Source organism: Clarias gariepinus, chromosome 22, assembly GCF_024256425.1.
Source record: "Clarias gariepinus isolate MV-2021 ecotype Netherlands chromosome 22, CGAR_prim_01v2, whole genome shotgun sequence".
In the NCBI taxonomy this organism is placed as follows: Eukaryota; Metazoa; Chordata; class Actinopteri; order Siluriformes; family Clariidae; genus Clarias; species Clarias gariepinus.
Genome location: NC_071121.1, coordinates 19,404,058 through 19,421,461, shown reverse-complemented (window position 1 = coordinate 19,421,461; position 17,404 = coordinate 19,404,058). Strand labels below are relative to the sequence as shown.

The window sequence follows — 17,404 nt, the reverse complement described above, 5'->3', positions numbered from 1 at the left end:
TATATATATATATATATATATATATACACATACAAAACTAATCAAGTATTTAAATCCTTGGGCGTCAGAGTCTGCATCCTCTTTATCTCTTGTGAAGCATCTTGTGCTCGCTCCCTTCCACAAAAAGGCAAAATGTCCCTGGCTCATAACCAACCATATTTTGGCATCTTCTCTCATCATACATAAAAACATTACTTGAGACTGGCTAGAGAATTTATATGATTAACTCAATAAGGTGCTTAAACTGGAGCTGCTCCATTTTTAGTAGCATTATGCATTAAGCTTTTTTTCAATACAAGTTTTATTAAATCACTTCATATTGCTAAGCTTAGAGATAGCATTGAGCACTTAATATTACCAGATTTGTCAAATCATTGGATTTTGGGCGCATATAAAACTACAGATAAATACACAAAAATATGCAGCCGTTTTTACATAATTTATTTCTGTGTCTACATAATTATATATTTTATTTCTACAGTAAAGGATTATGTAATATGGTGTGGTAATTAGGTACAGCAAAACCTTTTAGAAAGCACTGTCCTCCCTGAGTGTCTGTCATGTGCCTGACTTTTCTCTGCAGCTGTAGACACAGGAATTTGCTTTATAAAGAATAATGACTGGCTTCCTGGGTATTAGACACAGCAACAGTTCTTACCTCATATATGTGATCTACAGAAGGCCCAATTTCTTGCTCCACTGCAACATTCTTGGTCACCTTCCAGTTTGAAAGTGGGAAGAAGACCTTATCTGGTCGGGATACACTTTAAGAGAAGGCGAGAAAGATAGTGAGCAGAGAAAAGAAATACAACGAGAGTTCAAGTTTAATAGACCCAGTTTCTGAACTCACCCCTGTAAAATAACATTGGCTTTGACCACCACATCTAGCTTGTAGGGGACAACATCACTCTGGGAGTTATTCTCATTTTTACTGTTGAAGGAGAACAAATAAGGGGGATTAGAAAGCATGAACGTCTCCACATAGGTCAGTCAGCACAGGTTTACAATGTGTTGGCAGTAAAAGCATTAAAGGGTGTGTGTCCACATGCGTGTGCTTGCATACCTGCGAATCTGTAGGTCAAACTGTACCACCTTCTGTGAATCCCGCAGCCGAGGCACTGTGAAACGCAGACCTGCCCACAGCTACATGGAAAAGATTGCATTTAATGCTCACACATTTTCCACTTTGTAGGTATTAAAACAGCTGCACAGCCTGATATGAAGGTCTGTGCAGTCTCCTTACTTCATGCTATAGACAAACCATTATGCAAATAAATAATTCAACCACACCATAATATCCCACTATCCTATATAACCTGAAGATTTCATTATCATTATTTCACTGCTCTTTCACAAACACCGTATACCTTAACAGCTTTAGTCTTTCTCTTCAAACTTAGTTCTTTTCCACCTAAATTAACCAGCATTTAAATAATAATTAAAAAAAAAACTACAAATTTAAACCTGGACTTTGACTAATCCTGTGAGAGCTCATATTCTTTTTTGCTAATCATCATCACAGAAGCAATTTTTTATAATATACAACAATAAAAAAAAAAAAATCACCAAACCAGGAGAGATTTTTCAAGTTTAACTAGAGGCATCTGTACTCCTAACCCTAGTCAGTGATTTAGCAGGGGAACTTCGGACCATAGGGAGTAAAGCCAAAATGGCCATCATTTCCTCTTTCTGATGGGAAAACTTAGTCACCCTATAGAGCAAGAGCTAGAATCTTGTTCCCAGCCCAGACATGTGATAACACTAACCCACCCAAATTACATCAGCTTCTAAAAAGCACAGTCCTTGGTACGTTAATGGCAGGATTAAAATGCTTGACCTAAAATTATTTATTATACCCTAATTTATTTATTATAACTCAAGATAAAAGTAGAACAAAGCACATACCTTAGCCTCAAGGCACACACAGACACGCACGCAGACACACACAGTTGTGCCATGTCTTCCACAGATGAGCAACACACACAACCCTGGTCGTCCAAAATGTTAAAGTAGACATAATGCATCAGACTAGGTCCTGTAATCATCTTCTATTATCCTGTTATTCAGTTTTGAAGCCCATGTGCCCAGTGTAGGGGCTTTCTGCAGTGGAGAAGGGTCAGTATGGGTACTAGGACTACTGTGTTCTAAAACATTTCTATCACAGCCAAAAGTGTGACATGGCTATTCTGCGCGATCAGACCAGACATACTAGCCTTTTCTCCCCACATGCATCAGCGATCTCTAGGTGTCCAAGATCCTGTAATCGGGTTTACCAATTGTCCAATATTTATAGAGACTTACCACTATATATAACACAGGACCTGCTATTTTGAAGATGCCCTGGCAGTCATTAAGCCATCACAACTGGTGCTCATTAAAGTCACTCAGATCCTATTGCTTGTCCATTTTACTGCCATCAAAACAATCGACTTTGAGAACATACTATTCACTTCTCGTTTAATATATCCCACCACTGACAGGTGTCATTGTAACCAGATAATTAATTGTATTCACATCACCTGTCAGTGGTTTTAATGTTAGAGCTGATTGGTGTATGTGGCCTGGAGAATTTGTCACTAAAAAACTTACATTGGTGTTAGACTTCATGGGATTTCCCAGGTCACAGATAAGGAACCGGGTCTGATTCTGTGTCTCGTAGCTGCAGGTCAGCTGAGTTAGACTCTAGAAAAGGACAAGTAACAACTATTAAGAATGTCATTTATTATAAATTATAAAGTTCACCTTCCCTGAAAATTTCTTTTTCAAATATTCTGCTAACTGTTCGACTGTAAGTGGGGTTAAGGTGAGTGCTATGTGAAAGTCTTTTAAAGTGCCCCTATTATGCCATTTTAAAGGTTGTTAATATTGTTTAATGAGTCTCTTAAAACAGGTTTACATGTATGCAAGGTCAAAAAACACTTCAGTTTTCTCTAAAAATAGATTTAATTTTACCCCATTTCTCAGTTCGAAGATTCTGTCTGTCTAAACCCCTCCTTTCCGTGAGCCCTCACTGCTGTGATAAGTCAGCGGTGATTTATAATTGGTCCACCGCTACAGCGTGTGTCGGAAAAAGAAACGCCCATAACCATAACTGAATGACGGCTCTGGAGACCCGTCAATACATAGAAAAGATGTCGTCAGTTTTACTGTGTAACGACCTCTCGACTGTGGCTACAAAAATCGAGAGGTCCTTTATCTTTGTGTCGGTGTTGCGTTAAAAGGCCGGTGAGCAAAAAGGACAAACACAAACAAGTAGAGAAAGCAAATGTGTATTATACAAAACTAAATAAAGCAAATAAAAAAGGTGCACCATAAGCAAACAAAGATATAAACAATAATGTGCGAGTGAGTGGAAAATGTCCGAAGTCTGTGTTAATTGTATGTGTGTTAGAGGAGTATAGTTCGGTCTTACCAGGGTTAATAAAGTTCGAGAGGCCGATGACAGGGAATACAGTATGTCCAGTCAAAGATAATCCAGTTAAAAAATCTTCGAAAGAAAATGATCCACAACAATCTCTCCTTCTCACGTCCAAATAAATAACGCCAGTGCTAGTCCACTATTACTACTCATGCATTTTGTGTGTGTGTGTGTGTGTGTGTGTGATGCACAAAGTGCGCATGTTCCGTTTCCTTACTCCTCGCGTGTATGCGAAGTGCCCACACTCTTCGCGCTTGCGTGTGTTATTCGCGAAGTGCGCATGCTCTGTTCCCTTATCCTTCGCGTGTATGCGAAGTGTATGCTCTTGTTTTTATTGTTTTTTTATATTACAAAGTGTTTAAGAGAACCCGGCATGAATGCTCGGTCACATTAACAAAAGTGTGGTAATGTAAATTGTAAGATGGCGGGCAAGTTGCTTGTGATGTAGAACGTGGGCGGGCAAGTTGTTCGTGACGTAGAACGTGGGTGGACATTATGCAAATATGTTACGGAGTGACGTGGAGTAAAAATAAATTTGCTAACGACTCGTTAGGCAAATGTGAGCCGATTCTTTTTTTTAATAGACAAAAACTCCATTTATCATGCACTGTCAGCGTTACAGATAGTGCAGATAGTTTATGTTCACATACAGCTACATGACACACTGCATGAAAAAAAATATTTGAAAAAGCATAATAGTGGCACTTTAAAGTTTCCCACTCCAACCTTCTCAACCCGTGTCTTCAAGAATCTCGTTTATGCACAGGGGCTCTGTCATGCGTGCACGTGTTTAGACTAGGCCACTTAATTCCAGTGAAGGAAAACTATAATGATACAGCATATACTGTGCAGATGGAAAAGTGGATTTCTTCATCATACTACACACAATACTCAACAGTGACGAAGTAAAAGCAGGTGTATATCTTTTTTTGTTAATTTATTAAAATAATAATAAGGACTGAAACACGATATTTACACAAGTTTTCAGACCCTTTGTTATGACACTTGCAGTTGAGCTCTGGTGCATACTACTCCGATCAGTTTTTCTCCCACAATTGATCTAGTCATGCTTTTACAACTTGACTGGAGTCTACTTGTGTCTAACTGAATTCATTGGAGACATTAGGAAAGGCTCTCACATGTCTATAACAGGTCTGACTGTCATTGTTACCAAAGGTGCTTTGACTAGGTACTACTGTAAGTGATGGGTCTAAATACTTGTGGGATAGTTCAAAATATAATAAAATAATTTTTAAAAACTATAAACACCTCTATATACTCTGTCGTTGTGGCATACTCTGTGTATTATGAGAAAAAGAGCTGAATAATATTTTAAGATGAGCATGAAACATAAAAAGTGTGGAAAACCACAAAGGGTCTGAAAACCTTCCATGAGCACTGTAACTACATCATATCAAATTGTATGCTTTAACCTTTGTGATAACAGCTTGGTGAAAACCCACAAATGGTGTGACATTAAGTGTCCATAAACATGTGGCCATAAGGTGTAATCCCAACATTCAACCTTCTATATAATACATGATCTATCTATCTATCTATCTATCTAAAATATTTTTTAAAAATATACATATAAAAATTACCTCGTTATTGCGGGCAATTCCACTGTAGTCTGCCTCTGAAGGAAGTACTACATAGAGCTCGGCTTCATAGGCGCCACCTCCATCATTCCGTGCGTTAAAAGTCAGGGTTAGTGCATTATCACCTCCCATGTACACTTCTGTCTTGTCACTACAGAAAGAAAAAAAAACTAAACATTAATCGCAGTCCTGCTAAAGAGGAAAACCAAAACCAAAGGAAGACGAAAATGTAAAGGTGACCTATTCAACTGGTTGCTATGCAACCTCAGGAAAACTCCATTACACTGCAAAAATAATTACAACTTAAAATGATCACAATCTTGTTCAAGGTTTAGCCAGACAGCATTCAGAATGCTATGTATGTCCTGAATCATCCTCAGATTCCCAGTTGAATCACAATCCAACTTCAAGGAAATCCTTCATGCACAAGGGAGAAATATTTTCCTATGTAGCAATAAAGCCATACAAGCATCAGAACACAGGCTATGGTTGTAAAACAGCACCTCCTGTTATCCCCCCCATCACCCACCCCCCCCCCCCCACCCAGAGTCCCCTCCTCTACTCTGTCACTGCCCCTTCCCCTGCTTTTTCTCCACAGCACCAAACGCAACTGAGAAATTCCATACGAGGGCCACACAGACGCTTTCAATTACTGCTTGGCTTTGTAATGCTGTGTTAAAGCAAAATTCAAATTTAGGTGCCTCACTTGTGAGGGACTGTAGGCCGAGAGAGCTTCCATAGCTAGGGCTCAAAATATAAATCTACTATACATGAGCAGGGCATCGTCAGTGTGGGCAGTTACAGCTTTAATAAATTTCCATATACTGGTGTCCTATTGTGCCAATATGGCCTTTGTAAGATAATGACAGGAAATAACTTGCAAACAAAGCCACATGGAAACAATTTCATATGAAACGGGTAAATAAAGCTTGGCCGAATTTCCTAAACCTGGTGCTCAGAGCCAGCGCTGTTGTAGGTTAAATGGCTTGGCAATGATTACAGACATGACTAAAAGTTGGCTTTGTTCTTAAGAGGAAACCCCCTACACCCACTGCCTCCTTTACAAAGAATTTTAATGATTAAAAATAATTTTAAATAGCTTCACTCATAGATTTTGATTACTCGGCTTAGAAATATCACCTGAACAAATTTAAGCAATTTCATACAAAACTATACACATTACCATACTTTAACTATTGAGAAATACCAGTCACAATATGACAAAATCAAATTACTCAGAATAATTTAAAGTCGGTTTACATAAAATAAAAAATTACAATCAAGCCACATATCTACAAAACTAAAATAGACCTCAAAGTCCAGAAGCAGAGGGAGACTAAACCAGCTTTAAATTTTCCAGAACCTACATCACCCCCCCCCCACCACCACCACCAGCAGCCAATCCCAGAATGTGAAGCACAGCTCTCCTTCCTGTTTTCACAATGAATACTGAGTGTGTGTGTGTGTGTGTGTGTGTCCGTCCTTAACAATGGCACATGGAAATAAACAATTTTACCATTAATGATTAACTGATTCTCTACAACACATCAAACGCATTTACGAATAAAAACACTTTTGATTTTCTAAATTTGCATGCATATTAGAACATCGCTTTCCATGTGTTTTCCCAGGTACTGCCGACAGTTGTTTACTAACTACATAAATACAAGGCTTGAATCATGCTTAGTAGTCAACAGTGCATGCAGAATGTGTGCTTCCTTTGCTAAATCACTTACCCTTTTACAGAAAGTTTCAGGTCAGGTACACAGATGTTGTCGTCTCCACAGTCCAGTAAGATTTGGGCCTGTAATTTTAAAATGACAAGAAAAATAACCCATAAATTAAGTAAAAAATTTAAATTCTGAGCCAATAGTGTCTATAAGAAGGAACCGTCAAATATAATAACGAAATGGTTAATAAGATTAATAGCAATAACAATAAATCCTCAAATTAAAAATGATAAAATAATAAAATAATAATAATTATACATTACAACTGATCTGCTATAATGTTGTTCATAGTCTGTATGCTTAACACATAACCAAAGCACAGAGAAAGAGAGTTGAGGAATAAACTTAGGCATGTGTCAGACATAACAGACAGATCAAAGGGAACTGTCTCCAGTTTAGTTAATGAACTGCACTTATAACTTAATTATTAATAAAATATTAATAAAATTATTAAAGTAGCACTTGTGCACCTGCCCAGTGTGTGATTTAAGGGGCAAGCACCTGCAAGACTATCAAGACTGCAAGACCCTGCTGTCACAAAATGTACACACATGCACACATACACCCACTAAGATGCCTTTTTCATTAACAGAAAGAGGAAAGGGAATAAAGAGCCTTTTGTATGAACTCTACACATGGAAAGACAGCCCTAGCATAGCTAATTGCTTCAGCATGATGCTGCGAGTTCTGCGTGTATGTGGATTGCGATATGGATAAGAAATAGAAAAAGGAGATTAGAAAGAGTGCAGCACCCTCCCTGTAATCAGACCTCACCGAGCTCTAATTAAAGCCATGGAGTAAGACTGCCTCCTGCACAACTCACTAAAGCTGACTGTTGGCCAGCGCTCAACCTCTCAAGGAAGGAAAATTAAAATGGTGAAATGTTAATTCAGCCACACAGCGATAACTGCAATGATATACCATAAATCAAAGGTAAACAACATTATACATCAACACAAACCTGATTAAGATCCAATGGTAAAAATTAATTAATATGAAACACTGTACATTTGGGGTTGTAAGAGTATAAAAAAAAAAGCCATGCATGATTTTTACAAAATAAAAAAGTTTTTGGTTCCCTTGTTAAAATTGAAAAGTAAGAAAAAAAAAATAAAAGGAAACACATTAAGAGACTCTTTTACAGAAACAAATGCAATAGTCACCTCTACAAGTGAAGAGAAAAATGCTCTCCTATAATATTTTCTATATATTCACACACAAGAGATAACCAGAAACATGATTTACTAGGACTCTTTAAAAAAAAAAAAAAAAGCAATTAATAAGATTTGGAAGCCACTGTGTGTCTGTACTAAAGGAATATATTATAAGCTCTTGGGACTGCCTGTGTAGAGAGCAGAGATTCATGAATTCATTACTCCATCATGGTCCATGTGGAGCAAATTATCAGGAAGAGAAAGTTTACAAAAGAACCACTAGCATGCTCACTCTTACGGCATGTGGTAGAATGGATCAAAATACATAGCTGAAAATGGGTCCCAGTAAAGTCTGTCTTGCCCTGGTAGCATTACTTTACATTTAACAATGAATTAATGTAGGGAACATGACAAACTGTAAAAGATGTTTTATTACTGATTTTTTTATTCACTCAATATTTGACGTCCAGTTTAACGCCAGTCTCTATGACTCATGCCCATATGGCTGCTACATAGCTAAAAGCTTGGCTTTACAGTGGTATAGTTTGGACAATATAAAAAAAAACTGGGACAAATACAAAATCTTACTAGATGCTAAATGGGCTGCGACAGCCACACCCAAGACTCTATGACTATTGGATCTATGACTAATAGCTCAGTCCACATCAGTCCCATAAACTACTCCTGCTGGCATAGCCAAAATCTCTCCCTGGGTATATGCACTGCAGTTTCTTTCCAGATTCTCTGGAGCACTTCCCAGATGTATGTTTTGAAAATTTGAATGAGAGGAAAACTGGAGTAAAAGAGGGATAGGGAGAGAACTGAGAAGACTCAAACACATGACCTGCCAATGCTTTCAATATAGATCATATATTTAAACAAGGAGCACAATGATTTGAAAAACTGCAGAAATAGGAGTCAATTATTTGGATAGACACATCCATTGTGTGTGACACTATTATCTGTACAATTCTCTATATAACAACACTAATGGTTAAATAATTTTAAACAAATGCAAAAATCCCATCTTTAAATAAACACAAAATGAATATTTATACCTTCTGCTCAATTAGCTCAGTGGTCTGGTAGTTGAGGATCGGCAAAAGGCCATGTCTGTCTGCGGGAGCCTGTGCATCCAGACTAAAATTGAGGGCAATAAAGATGGATGAGAGCTTATCCCGAAACTCCTTTTCATCCTGAAACAGAAAAGCGAAGAACAAACAGAGACAGGCTTAGATATAATCACAAAAATCAAAAGAAATCTAAACAAAGATTGCAGTGTATTTCTGAAAAGTAGCCAGGTAATTATCTACCCTTTTTTTTTTTTTTTACAGAATTCCATTGATTTAACTCACCCTCAGGTAGATTTTTGTCTCGTGGCACACCTTGGCTTCATTGAGCACTTTAAGTTTCCTCAGCAGGGTGGACTGGTGGGTGTCCAAAAACAACGCCCTCCGAACAGCGCCTTTCTGCTTATGCTGGTCCAGCTGCACTTCAACATTAAACACTAAAACACAATGACAAACCCACAATGATTCTTCACTGTACAAATTTGGTTGTTTAATTAAATTGCCTTAAAGGTGACAAGGGAAAAGAAAAAAAATCTGTAGAAGAAAAAGTAATTTTTGCAAAATAGCGCAAAACTTTTGCCTGATCTTCAAGGTTATGTTTCAGTTGCTAGGTAGGCACTATATAAAATAAAAAAAAAACTTAAAATAGTAAGTAAAACAGTTTTAGACAGCAAGATTCAATAATAAATTGAACTTAATGAAATAGCATTAATAATAATTTAAGCCGTTATTTGTCACATACTGTATACATTACTGCACAGTGAAATTCTTTTTCTCGCATATTGCAAGAAGGAAATGGGTTAAATTAACAAAAACGAAGCAAACTTCTAATATCATTAAATGCACAGATGTAACTAATAGAAGATGTTCATAGCAGTGACGCTTCTTACACTGACCATATATACAGTGGGGCAAAAAGTATTTAGTCAGCCACCAATTGTGCAAGTTCTCCCATTTAAAAAGATGAGAGAGGCCTGTACTTTTCATCATAGGTATAACTCATCTATGAAAAATGGTATGGTGTTCTTTGGATGCAACTCAGCATTCTTTCTCCTCCAAACACGAAGTTCTATTTTGGTTTCATCTGACCATGTGACATTTTCCCAATTCTCTTCTGGATCATCCAAATGCTTTCTAGCAAACTTCAGTCGGGCGTGGACATGTACTGGCTTAAGCAGGGGGACACGTCTGGCACTGCAGGATTTGAGTCCCTGGTGGCACAGTGTGTTACTGATGGTAGCCTTTGTTACTTTGGTCCCAGCTCTCCGCAGGTCATTCACTAGGTCCCCATGTGTGGTTCTGGGATTTTTGTTTTTGTGATCTTTTTGACCCCACAGGGTAAGATCTTGTGTGGAGCCCCAGATCGAGGGAGATTATCAGTGGTCTGGTATGTCTTTTATTTTTATAATAATTGCAGTTGATATTTTCACACCAAGCTGCTTACCTATTGCAGATTCAGTCTTCCCAGTCTGGTGCAGGTCTACAATTTTGTTTCTGGTGTCCTTTGAGAGCTCTTTGGTCTTAGCCATAGTGGAGTTTGGAGTGGGACTGTTTCAGGTTGTGGACAGGTGTCTTTTATACTGATAACAGTTGCCATTAATACAGGTAACTTATTTTCCACCATAATTTAAATATTCTTTAACAATGCCACAATGTGATTTTCTAAATTTCTTTTCTTATTTTGTCTCTCATAGTTGAGATATATAAATAATGAAAACAACAGGCCTTTCTCATCTGTTTAAGAGGGAGAACTTGCACAATTGGTGGCTGATTAAATACTTTTTTTGTCCCACTGTACAACACAAAAAAACAGTTATTACACTAAAGGTGATTTTTCTTGGTAACAGCTACTTTAAAAACAAAAGTGAAAGTGGCTTCCTTTTCTTCTTGCTACCATCCTTTTTAATATTCTTGGGACCCATGGTGCATTCAACTAAAATTTGCCAAAAAACTCGCTTTGCTTGGCTTTCGAACCTACACTCAACTTAACCAGCACTTGGTTCAGCTCAGTTCATTCACTCATATGCTGAAAATGCTTTGCATGCCAAGGCAAATTTCTGCAAAATTTCAGTGTTAAAGGCGAAGTCTGAATGCTATGGTATCACTGTACGTATTTGTTTACCCAGTTCTATATAACGGTGATTATCTAGCAAACTAGTTGGCCAAATATTACTCTGTAAATGTTAGCTATCAATTTACAGCCTCATCAATTAGGGTTCAGGACAACCAAAACCAAGGACTGGACAGCACATTGGATGTCTCTTTTAGTGGGTTAACTAATAAAGTCACCCCATGGAAAGGTCATGTAGGATAAAGAATACTCATAAATTAAAACACTGAAACTGGATAAGCAAAAATAGTTAGACACATAGTAAGTGAGGATGCGACGTGTCTGTCAAGCATGAGACGGAAAATAAAGGCAAAAAAAATCCTGTCAAAGCATATGGCTATTTTTGCAAAGCACCACTATATGTGCATAATAGGAGGCAGATGTGGACTGTGGCTCACCTAGATTTTCTGGAAGGTGCTTCCCATTGGCTGAAAGGCAGAAGCTCAAGTTGACGCTGCACAAAGTGAAGCAGATGGAAATATTAAAGCTGTGAAGATGGCAAAATATCCTTAAATATATTTGCATTAATCAAGCCAGATTTGAACATTCAGTTTCCCATACAGAGACTGTTCTTAAAGTTTTAATGTTTCATAATTCAACATCTGGCAAAGAAAACATCACTGCTGAGTGATTAAGTAGAACTGGGCCAAGGCAATTCTCTTCTAGAAAAGAAACATGCCTTTCTTCAGTGAAAAATTCCAGAAAGCCAGGAGAGGATCAGACTGTAATTTAGCATATTATAAGTGCATTTTAAGGTAACTTTCACTAGAACAATCACATGAAAGAGACTTTATAATTTTACCTTTTTTCTGTTTCTGTAACATAACTTGTTTTTTTATAAAGAAGTTTAAAAAGCCAGAATAAACAGCAAAAAGACCAGCCAACAGACAAAGCTATAAATGAGAACAAACATGAGTAAATAGAGGGAAAAAAATCCAGACCTCTCATGACCTAGGCTGCAATAAATAGGAGTACATTCCCATGTGTACCCCTAAGCATGTGTTTGCTCTGCACAACGTGTATATGTATGCACGGTCCTACACGCATGTGCAGCTTGGCGTGCCCTGATGTTTTCCAGCTGTGTTCCACCACTACACAATATCTCATTCAAAGTCACTGTCAGCTCTCCTAACTCTCTCCCTCTTTCAGTTCCCCACTCCTCCCCCACCACAGTTTCAACATTACCAGGCAACAAGCTGCAATCAAGCCGTGTATATACACACTTTTTTCCTGTATGAATCAGACAAGGGGAAGGGCAGAAGTTTTAGCAAAGGCAAAACGTTGTAGCCCAGAGCAGTTTCCTCTTAACAGATGGAGGAAATCCAGGATGCACATTTCTACATACAGACAACGGAAATGGTTTCTTGCATTTTACCACCTTCCTGCTCATCGTCTGCTGCATAAAAGAATGTTGGAAATCAAGTCCATGCTGAATGTTAATGTTGTCGGATTAACAACCTTCCTTCCATAACGCCACAACATGGGGCCACCCTCAATTACAAAGGCAGATTGTTTCTTTAAATAGTGCCTTTAAAAACACCACCATCATCGTTCTGTAGAGTAACATTACTGTCCTTTGGATTGCTTTAATACTGACACTAATGAGTGACGTCTAGTTTAAAGAGGTACACGACAAAATGTATACTTACAGGTTATCAAAAAAATACTTATCGGTAAAGCAGATTTTTTTATTAAGGCAGAAGTGAGCACAAATACTTCACTACCAGACTTTTTTGTGCATCTGTGTTTTATTTTCTATAAGTTCCATAAGAAACTTCTACTCGCTACATTTTTTGATAAAAGATTTTATTTGTATATATATATATATATATATTTTTTTTTTTAATTATTATTATTATCTTATTTAAACATAAGCTTTTTTTCACTATTACTCACACAATACTATGACCTGACCTTCCACCAATACTAGTTTACAAAAATGATTGACAGTTACAGTATCTGGGCAATGGATCTCACCCACTTGATCTCTGGCCTGCAGATTCTTCTGGCTCTTTTTTCAAGCTTCTCGAACAGGTTCACTTGTTAAGGTAAGATTGGAAGGGATTTAGCTAACACACTGAGAAAAAGAGTTATGAGCATTTATGCATTTAGTATTCGTTTCACAGCTAATTTTGGCTAGTCCTTTAACCTTTATATTCTGTGTGCTTGCAGTATGCCCTTGTTTAACTGCATAGACCAACTTACTTGCATTATACAGGCATGGAAGCAACTATTTAGTGTAACAACCAAAGTAATGGAAGACGATACCAATGCTGCTCTCCATTCGTTTAATTAATGTCAAATATTGTTTCTATTAACAAGTCATTACATCATGTCCAGGGATCTTTTACATTAGCTTCAGTAACTTAATAATCTTCCAGTAATCACTTTTTCATCTGCCTTCATGGGGAAAAAACAAAAAAAACAACGCATTTATCTGGGCACTGACAACACAGACTATTAGAAACTGAAATCTTTCTTTTTTAACCAAATTACTCAATGATTTATTCATATTATCTGAAAAGCGACAGCTTCCTTGAAACAAAACTATAAGCCGTGAAGGTTGACTACTTTTACTTCTGTTAAAACAAAAAAAGACCTAAAACATTTTCTCTCTTGTAATGCCTTCAAGGTTATATATATATATATATATATTTGTATATATATATATAAAACTTGTAAAGCATTGATACCATCATTCTCGTTAAAATAATAATAATAAATTTATATATGGACATTTTATACTATATTTCTGCAGAAAACAAATCTCTACTTGACTGGTACTGTAATGTTATCAACAGTATCAACTTAACTGTATTTAAACCTACACGTGTCTTAGTAATTTAGTAAAATAGATATCCCCGAAAAAAATCTGTCTTTTTGCGGAGTACGTTTGTACTTAAAGAGCATGTACTTGATGCTTCTACCGCACTAAAAAAGGCTGAAGTGGTACTTTTGTTTTTTTTAAGTACTCTTATTTTGACTTGCGTATCCACTGGTCTGAGAATAGCAAAATACCTAATAATTAATTTCACTTTTGAAAAGCGTCACTTTACAGGGAGGATATATTCTTGTACACTTAAATAATGTAATGTTAAACCAAAAATGATGACACAAAACCCACTGCCACACAAGGTTTCATCATAGGGGAAAAGTGTGGAAAGTTTTAGACTGGCCAGTACTGGGATTTCACCTCCTGAAGACAAGAAAAAAAAGGGGAGTAACGCCCAAAACAAACAACTGAAATAGTAGAAGCTTGAAACAGCAGCAGTGGAAAAATGCAACAGTTTGGTGATGTTCATGACTTGATGCACTTATTGCAAGCAAACCCATGTTTCAAGTCTACTTTCACCACACAAATATATAATAGTGAAATTTTTAATTAGAGTAACACATACCAAGAAACATGAGTGGTTTGGTTTCCACTGCTGATGGTGCAGGTTTTCTCCTCAGGATTAATCATTGTCGGATACACAATTAAGGAGGCACTTGTGTTAACAATTGGCCGAGATCTGCAGAATGAAACACAGCATTTATTTTTTTGTGTACAGACTTTAATTTGACTGCACATAACCTGATACCTGGCTTACCTGTACAGAACTGCCTTGTCAGCTCCAAAAGCCCCAACAATGAGATCTATATTAAACAAAGGGCAGGAGAGAGACAGGATCCATCCATTTCCATCTTTGGATTTACATCACCAAAATACAAAGCTCAAATATTGTGATTAATCCAGCTCTCACCTGGATAGCCATTGTGATCCAAGTCTTTTCCTCCTTTCATGGTATAGCCAAAACTTGCAGGAGGAGAAGGAGGGGTAACTGATGACCACTGACCAGCAATCACTTGAGAGGGCTTCTCCCTGAGTCCCTTTGCATATCCATTGTAAATGAAAACCAATCCTTGTTCATCTTTTCCACCAAATGGACTACTGATAGCAACATCTAATGGATCAGACATAAAGAGCATATTACAAATAAAATGTAGGAATGTACAAAGATAGCCCTTTTGTATAAGATTAACTGCAGAAAAATAACTAAAGGATACAGATAGAAGCAGAGACAATATGAATCAAAGCTCTGGTACTGACCATTAAAGCCATCCTGGTTTAGATCTCCCAGTGGTGTTATCGAGCTGCCAAAGCGACTGAAAATTTGAGTGCCAGTGAGGTGAGGTAGATGTGGAACAAGCTCCAGTGGACCCGTCTGTAGATACACATACACTCGCCCTAATTCCTCCAACCTCCCATCAGAGTCATGCTTCATGAACATGGGAGCACCAACCAACAAATCTGTACGTCTGGAAGTGACAAGATTTAAATGAAAATAAAAAGCAACCAATACACACAGTAATACATATTTATACACACAGTAATACACAATGGTATATATAAAAAAAATACAAGCAAACCTAAAGGGATGTGTTAAAATATAGAGATGTGTTAAAATCACTAACCCATCATTGTTGAGATCTGTAGCAGCCACAGCGTAGCCAAAGTAGGAGCCCATCTGTAGGAGATTCGAGGAAATTACTCATTTACACCCAAACTTACTAATGAAATGAAATTACAACAAAGTTAGTACTTTAGCTATATAATACTGTATATATAGTATTCTTATAAGCTGTAACATAATTTCAACCACAGTATTAGTATATTTATAGCTTGTAATAATAAATTAGTAATAAATAACTTGTGTATGAATTAATATATTTCGTTTGACTAGAGATCAACTTGATACTCAGAACCTTGGGGTTGGTTCCTTCAATATGTCCAAGGGTGATTTCACATTTAATTCTTTTTAAACAAACAAGACTCAATGCTCTTAAAGTGGACCAACAAAAAAAATACAAGTTGTTTTTGTGTGCACAGTGTTGGTTCATTTGAAAAAGAAACCGGGTCTCTGATTTGGCTCGGATATAGCCTCAGTCCTTTTTCTGCTCATGTTATATATTCCCTGAAGCTCTGGCTATGGTTACATCACCTCCAATCTGGCCCTGGCTAAACTGTTCTATAAACAAATGAGTAAATGTAAGAACTGTATGTTTTGTTTTTTGTTACTTTTTGTTTTTTTTAATAAAATGCATAACTTTAAAATTGGAATCTAACCCATATTATATTTTTACTATTACTAACAAACTCGTGAACATGGAAAGGCAACTGACTCCCTGTAGCTCACTAATCTCCATTTAGCCTATAGGGATAAAATACAATAGTAAAGGGCAAAGCAAACCTTGAGCGCTTTATGTTCACAATGCAAAGGTTAAGCAAACTGAAACACAGACTTGAAGCAAACTGAACTGAGACCAGCTGCTTTTGTTTTGTTTCTTGTAAACATTTTGCACATTACATGTACATTAAAACATATGTGATATTTTATAGGGATGTCACCACTGGTATTAAGCCTAGAAAATAAACTAAACCCCTTTATAAAACACGAGTTTTTGCAATTCTTTGACAGTATATGATTTTCTACCACGTAAGAAATTCAGTTCATGTAAGCTAGCAACAACTACAGCCCAAAAAAATATAACCTTACATTGCTTTTTATTTAGAAAAGAAGCTCCACTGTTTTAAAGGCCAGGTTTGGAATTAATATGGCAGAATTGCTGATCTATATTTCAGAATCCCAGTGCGAAAGCACGTCACCTGTCTACAATCCCAATGTGGTCTCAGTTCAGTTAGATCAAAGTTTGAGACCTCACATATGCAATAAATGCTGACTAATTGCTCTTAGTTCATTTTGAGAACTGAAAGGACCAATGTTTGAGAACATCCTTAAAGTGGACCAAAAAGTAGACTAAGATAAAAGGCATTCTGTTGTTTTCATGTTCACATTACAAGTTTATTTGAAAGAGGACTCTGTATTCTTACTGGTCCACTACAGGTCTGATGTGGCTTTAGTCCGCTTTCTGTTTACAGCATAGCTCCTCTCAAGCACTTAGTCATTTACTGCTTTTATGGGTCAACAGCCAGGATTCCATTCATTTGTTTGTTGGAGCATCCCAGTAAATGTAATCTGTCTATGGCAAGCCTATATGGCTAAGTAAGATTGGCAAATTATAAAGCAAACCTGAAGCAGAAGTTTAGCAAACAGCAAAGTGATCTTTAAGCAAACCAACCTCTTTGCACTCCAAACATAGAGAAAATGGAAATTGTATTACTATGTGAACTATATAGTGTATAAACTACTAAGGATATTAAATCCAATACTAGCCAGAAACAAAAAAATCCTTATTTCATTATTATAAATGCATAATAATATTAAACGTTTTTCAGTCACCACACAGTAAAAGTTGTAAAGATGTCACCAGGGCTTGACCCAC

At 37.0% G+C, this 17,404-nt stretch overlaps 1 protein-coding gene across 1 annotated transcript in view; it reads right to left on the bottom strand.

Moving 5' to 3' along the window:
* itga5 (integrin, alpha 5 (fibronectin receptor, alpha polypeptide)) overlaps positions 1-17,404 on the bottom strand; it is a 51,694-nt gene that overhangs the window by 8,096 nt on the left and 26,194 nt on the right. The window contains exons 11-24 of the mRNA XM_053482722.1: positions 15,536-15,588; positions 15,171-15,379; positions 14,824-15,024; positions 14,671-14,716; positions 14,479-14,592; positions 11,479-11,534; positions 9,256-9,407; positions 8,959-9,096; positions 6,753-6,820; positions 5,020-5,167; positions 2,590-2,682; positions 1,064-1,143; positions 851-931; positions 659-764 (exon numbers count right to left, since the gene is read on the bottom strand). Of these exons, the coding sequence (XP_053338697.1) occupies positions 659-764; positions 851-931; positions 1,064-1,143; positions 2,590-2,682; positions 5,020-5,167; positions 6,753-6,820; positions 8,959-9,096; positions 9,256-9,407; positions 11,479-11,534; positions 14,479-14,592; positions 14,671-14,716; positions 14,824-15,024; positions 15,171-15,379; positions 15,536-15,588 (1,545 nt within the window). The remainder of the gene's footprint in view (positions 1-658; positions 765-850; positions 932-1,063; positions 1,144-2,589; positions 2,683-5,019; positions 5,168-6,752; positions 6,821-8,958; positions 9,097-9,255; positions 9,408-11,478; positions 11,535-14,478; positions 14,593-14,670; positions 14,717-14,823; positions 15,025-15,170; positions 15,380-15,535; positions 15,589-17,404) is intronic.